The 6,877-nt window shown below is 36.0% G+C and overlaps 1 protein-coding gene across 2 annotated transcripts in view; it reads right to left on the bottom strand.

Annotated features, from left to right (window-relative positions):
* SCFD1 (sec1 family domain containing 1) overlaps positions 1-6,877 on the bottom strand; it is a 131,171-nt gene that overhangs the window by 123,834 nt on the left and 460 nt on the right. For both annotated transcript variants that reach the window (XR_003681874.2, XM_007118118.3), the window contains exon 2: positions 4,164-4,234. Coding sequence is in view for 1 of the 2 variants with exons in the window: in XM_007118118.3 (XP_007118180.3) it covers positions 4,164-4,234 (71 nt within the window). In the remaining variant the exon portion in view is untranslated. The remainder of the gene's footprint in view (positions 1-4,163; positions 4,235-6,877) is intronic.

Here is a 6,877-nt window from a genome sequence, read left to right as displayed (position 1 = left end):
GGGAAATTTATAGCAATACAATCCTACCTCAAGAAACAAGAAAAATCTCAAATAAACAATCTAAACTTACACCTAAAGGAACTAGAGAAAGAAAAACAAAAAAACCCCAAAGTTAGTAGAAGGAAAGAAATCATAAAGATCAAAGCAGAAATAAATGGAATAGAAACAAAGAAAACAATATCAAAGATCAATAAAATTAAAAGCTGGTTCTTTGAGAAGATAAACAAAATTGATAAACCTTTAGCCAGACTCATTAAGAAAAAGAGGGAGAGGACTCAAATCAATAAAATGAGAAATGAAAAAGGAGAAATTACAATGGACAACGCAGAAATACAAAGCATCGTAAGAGACTACTACAAGGAACTCTATACCAATAAAATGGACAACACGAAAGAAATGGACAAATTCTTAGAAAGGTATAACCTTCCAAGACTGAAGTAGGAAGAAATAGAAAATATGAACAGACGAATCACAAGTAATGAAATTGAAACTGTGACTAAAAATCCTCCAACAAACTAAAGTCCAGGACCAGAAGGCTTCACAGGGGAATTCTATCAAACATTTAGAGAAGAACTAACATCTATCCTTCTCAAACTCTTCCAAAAAACTGCAGAGGAAGGAACACCAAGAAACTCATTCTACGAGGTCATCATCACCCTGATAGCAAAACCAGACAAAGATACCACAAAAAAAGAAAATTACAGACCAATATCACTGATGAATATAGACGCAAAAATCCTCAAAAAAATACTAGCAAACAGAATCCAACAACACATTAAAAGGATCATACACCATGATCAAGTGGGATTTAGCCCAGGGATGCAAGGATTCTTCAACATATGCAAATCAATCAATATGATACACCATATTAACAAACTGAAGAATAAAAACCATGTGATCTTCTCAATAGATGCAGAAAAAGCTTTTGACAAAAATCAACACCCATTTCTGATAAAAACTCTCCAGAAAGTGGGCATAGAGGGAACCTACCTCAACATAATAGAAGCCATATGTGACAAACCCACAGCAAACATCATTCTCGGGCTTCCCTGGTGGAGCAGTGGTTGAGAGTCCGCCTGCCGATGCAGGGGACGTGGGTTCGTGCCCAGGTCCGGGAGGATCCCACATGCTGCGGAGCGGCTGGGCCCGTGAGCCATGGCCGCTGAGCCTGCGCGTCTGGAGCCTGTGCTCCGCAACGGGAGAGGCCACAACAGTGAGAGGCCCGCGTACCGCAAAAACAAAAAAACAGAAAAACAAAAAACATCATTCTCAATGATGAAAAACTGAAAGCATTTCTCTAAGATCAGGAAATAGGCAAGGATGTCCACTATTGCCACCATTACTCAACATAATTTTGCAAGTCCTAGCAATGGCAATCAGAGAAGAAAAAGAAATAAAAGGAATACAAATTGGAAAAGAAAAAGTAAAACTGTCACTGTTTGCAGATGACATGATACTACACATAGATAATCCTAAAGATGTCACCAGAAAGCTAATAGAGCTAATCCATGAATCTGGTAAAGATTCAGGATACAAAATTAATGCACAGAAATCTCTTGCACTACTATACACTAACAACAAAAGATCAGAAAGAGAAATTAAGGAAACAATCCCATTCACCACTGCAACAAAAAGAATAAAATACCTAGGAATAAACCTTCCTAAGGAGGTAAAAGAGCTGTATTCAGAAAACTATAAGACACTGACGAAAGAAATCAAAGATGACACAAACAGACTGACAGATATACCATGTTCTTGGATTGGAAGAAACAACATTGTGAAAATGACTATACTACCCAAAGCAGCCTACAGATTCAATACAATCCCTATCAAATTACCAATGGCAATTTTACAGAACTAGAACAAAAAATGTTAAAATTTGTATGGAGACGCAAAAGACCCTGAATAGCCAATGCAGCCTTGAGGGAAAAAAACGGAGCTGGAGGAATATGGCTCCCTGACTTCGGACTACACCACAAAGCTACAGTCATCAAGACAGTATGGTACGGGCACAAAAACAGAAATATAGATCTATGGAACAGGATAGAAAGCCCAGAGATAAACCCACGCACCTATGGTCAACTAAGCTGTGATAAAGGAGGCAAGAATATACAGTGGAGAAAAGTGGTGCTGGGAAAACTGGACAGCCACATGTAAAATGAAATTAGAACACTCTGTAACACCATATACAAAAATAAACTCCTCCTAGAGTAATGAAAATAAAAACAAAAATAAACAAATGGGACCTAATGAAACTTAAAAGCTTTTGCACAGCAAAGGAAACTATAAATAAGACAAAAAGACAGCCTTCAGAATGGGAGAAAATATTTGCCATTGAATCAATGGACAAAGGATTAATCTCCAAACTACATAAACAGCTCATGCAGCTCAATATGAAAAAAAAAAAAAAAAAAAAAAACCAATCAAAAAATGGGCAGAAGACCTAAATAGACATTTCTCTAAAGAAGACATACAGATGGCCACAGGCACATGAAAAGCTGCACAACATCACTAATTATTAGAGAAATGCAAATCAAAACTACAACAAGTTATTACCTCACACTGGTTAGAAAGGGCATCATCAGAAAATCTACAAACAACAAATGCTGGAGAGGGTGTGGAGAAAAGGGAACCCTCTTGCACTGCTGGTGGGAATGTAAACTGATACAGCCCCTATGGAGGACAGCCTTCAAAAACTAAAAGCAGAATTACCATGTGACCCAGCAATTCCACTACTGGGCATATACCCAGAGATAACCATAATTCAAAAACACACATGCACCCCAATGTTCACTGCAGCACTATTTACAATACCCAGGTCATGGAAGCAACCTAAATGCCCATCGACAGACAAATGGATAAAGCAGATGTGGTACGTATATACAATGGAATATTACTCAGCCATAAGAAAGAACGAAATTGGGTCATTTGTAGAGACGTGGATGGACCTAAAGAGTGTCACAGAGAGTGAAGCAAGACAGAAAGGGAAAAACAAATACCGTATATTAACGCATATATATCGAATGTACAAAAATGGCACCGATGAACCGGTTTGCAAGGCAGAAATAGAGACACAGATGTAGAGAACCAACGTATGGACACCAAGAGGGGAAAGCGGGGTGGGGAGGTGGGTGGTGGTGATGGCGGGATGAATTGGGAGATTGGGATTGACATATATACGCTAATATGTAAAAAATAGAGAACTAATAAGAACCTGCTATATAAAAAACAAATAAAGAAAATTAAGTTCAAAAATAAAATAAAATTTTTCCCAATACTGGGAAAAAAAAAGAGGATGTGGTATATATACACAATGGAATATTAGTCAGTCATAAAAAAGAATGAAATATTGCTATTTGCAGCAAGATGGATGGACCTAGAGAATATCACACTAAGTGAAGTAAGTCAGAGAGAGAAAGACAAATATTATATGATATCACTTATATGTGGAATCTAAAAAATAACAGAAATGAATCTATATAAAAAATAGAAACAGACTCACAGACATAGAAAACAAACTTATGGTTACCAAATGGGAAATGGAAGGGGGGGAGGGATAAATCAGGAGTATGGATTAACAGATACAAGCTACTGTATGTAAAATAGATACACAACAAGCATTTACTGTATAACATAGGGAAATACATTCAATATCTTGTAATAACCTATAATGGAAAATAATCTGAAAAAATTCTATATGTATAACTGAATCACTTTGGTGTACACCTGAAATGAACACAATATTGTACATCAACTATACTTCAGTTAAAAAAAAAAAAAAGATTCACATTAATAAGCCATGCTGGGGCTTCCCTGGTGGTGCAGTGGTTGAGAGTCCACCTGCCGATGCAGGGGACACGGGTTTGTGCCCCGGTCTGGGAAGATCCCATATGCCGCCGAGCAGCTAGGCCCGTGAGCCATGGCCGCTGAGCCTGCGCGTCCGGAGCCTGTGCTCCGCAACGGGAGAGGCCACAACAGTTGAGAGGCCCGTGTACCGCAAAAAAAAAAAAAAAAAAAAAAAAGCCATGCTAAGTAAAAGTAAAATATTCAGGCATTACAACTAAAATTTGCTATTGTTCAGTATTAACAAGAAATTCCCTCCAATCACCACCAATAAGGGCTGAGAGAAAGAAAATAACCCCCATTAACATAAAGTCTCTTACCTTCCATACTGGTTCTCCAGTGCTGTTTTTAATATGAGGCACATTAAAATTCAACATACGCTTCAAAGCCACTGGAAATGAAAACAGTCTTATTAAATATTACCAGTGTTTTTAGGATTTCACTTTTCCACCACACTTATTACTTATTATCTCAAAACAAAATGAACAAATCACTCTAGTAAAACTGATTAATCAATATTAATGCATATGTAGAAGTAGGGTCAGACTTTGTAAGACAGTTTCATCAACAACTAAAGGGATGTTGTCTGGGAGATTTTCTAATTTAAGCATCTTTGCCCAGATGAAAATGTGAAAAATGTTCAGGAAGAAGCCTTTTCCATGTCTCCTGATGATACCACACTACATTTTATATAGATGCAAAAAGAAACTGTCAATCACGACCTTGCAGTGATCTCGATAGGTAATTGGTGCTGTTGTCTATTTACTGTGTGGCAGAAAGCATAGATTAAGATAAGTTTTTCTAAAAACAAAAATCCTCTATGATATATTTAATTGGTTCATATTTAAATGGTTTAAAACCTAAATACAGCAGATCTATTTTTTAGTTATCCTGGAGTGCATTCTACGGCCAATTTATCCTGTCAGATTCACTAGTGAGACTTTCCTATAGATGTGGTAGGTAACTGATAACTCCTGCTTAAAAAATATACAATTCTATAATCATAGAAGTTACGCTCTATGTCTTATAGTATTTTGTGGTTTTTACTGCTTATCTGTTCATGTGTTACAGCAGACTCAGAAATATTTTCTAAGGGAAATAAAAATCTTGATACACTTTTATGTGAAGTTGAGATGGCCAAATATTCAAGGGAGGGTAGTAGTTATCTGATTAAATGTTTAAATGATTGGTAACCCTAAAATCTACTTGGTTGATTTTTAAAAAGCATTTGGATTAGGTTTTATTAAGTAATACAGAATAATCTACCAGCTAAACACCTACCAGAGAAGATTATAATACTCAAATCACCTGCGTATCAATTTACAGCATATTCACTCAGTAGAAAAACTTCTATTAAATGCGTATTTCTTGAAGCAGGTTAAAATAATAAGAGATTGCACTTCAGTGATATATTTATGTATGTATAGAGATACAGAGGTGATTTGTTGGTAAAATGTTAGTACCTAATGTCCAGCCAATAATAATATACTAATATATCGCCCATAATTTAGAACTATTTCAGAAGCTCACAGATGTTACAACAGTTCACAGAGGACACCTAGGAAGAATCACAACCTGTGGTGCATATGAGTTCCAAGTACATGGTGTTCTCCAGAGCTTCGCTAACTCAAAGAAGCCCATATCAGCAGATATTCCCACGTTTGCCTTCTCAGATCCATCTTGGTGAATTTCCCCATTTCTGAGCCTTGGCTAACTTGTTAACAGGGATTCTGACACAATGGATTTGTTAATAAAGTACATGGCCTAAGACTCAATTGTGATTTATTTCCCAAAACATTCTCAATAGGCATCAGGGAAATGTTTACTTGACCTACTACAGCATATAGTTTACCTTTCTCTCAAAGTAAGACAGAACTCAACTGGAGTACTAATTTGATAAACCTGGCATAGCCTATGTAGTAATGATGTGAAATCTTGCTGCAATGAAGTTTATTTCTACAGAAATCCATATTATACTACTAGACTTTAACATTCTACAAAGTTTCTGCATATAAAAATTACTACCATCCAAATTTCATTTTTCAAAAAGCTCCTTTGTATTGGTACAGAGTCTCCCTTAACATGTTATTTTTTATTTTACTACTAATATGTAGTAAAATACGTATCATACTACTAATATGTAGTATGACCTAATTCATTAAGGTTCATTAAGCTGTCAGAACCATACTGCAAAGACAAGTGGGGCTTCTATTTGCTTACACAGATAAAATGAATGGCAGTTATTTCCCAAATTTTATTTGGACTTTCATATATTTAAGTTACACCTGACTTCATCTGATAGCTTACACTACATTATCTATTGGCGAAATGCAGAACACAACTCATTATGCACTGTGTCGCTAGTAAATGGAAGTCTATCATTAATTTTTCTTTGAATTGCAAAGGAAGGAATCAAGTACAGCCAAAATCCTTTCTGTAGGTCATATTAATTGTAACCAGTTATATTCCTATTCCGATTTATATGCAAAAGAACATAATTAAAAGAGACAGAACTCCCAAATATGCAAATTCTTAATGGCTTATCTCTATTAACTTCTCAGAATTAACAGTTTGCCAACTTTCAAGACAATTAGCTAACAGGTATAAACCAAGTTGCCTTCAGAAGTTTCCAAAAAAATAAGGCAAAACTAAAAGTATCTAAGGTGGAAAAAATATCAAAGCTCAAGGGAAAGAATATGTATTTTTTAAAACCATACTTCACGGTATAAATGGAAGCTATATAACCATGCTCTGTTAAACATGAAACTAATAATGCGTAGTTTAAAAACACTAATTTGCCAAATAATTAAAATGGGAAAGGTATTAATTCATTCGTTTTGCCATTCTTATATCCCATTCCAGCATGCTGAAGACGGAAATCTTTATCACAAGGCGTTTCTCTTCAGGTACCCCCAAAGACTGGTCCACAGGAGAGAAATGGCAGAATGTAATCTGCTCTGAAAAGAGCATCTAAATTTGTAACTGTGGTGTAAGTGCCGTAAAATGAAACTCTCAACATTAAAATGGGAGAGAA

The sequence above is a fragment of the Physeter macrocephalus genome, chromosome 11, assembly GCF_002837175.3.
Source record: "Physeter macrocephalus isolate SW-GA chromosome 11, ASM283717v5, whole genome shotgun sequence".
NCBI classification, from domain to species: Eukaryota; Metazoa; Chordata; class Mammalia; order Artiodactyla; family Physeteridae; genus Physeter; species Physeter macrocephalus.
Note: the sequence above shows the minus strand (reverse complement) of the source record. Positions and strands in the feature narration are given on the sequence as shown.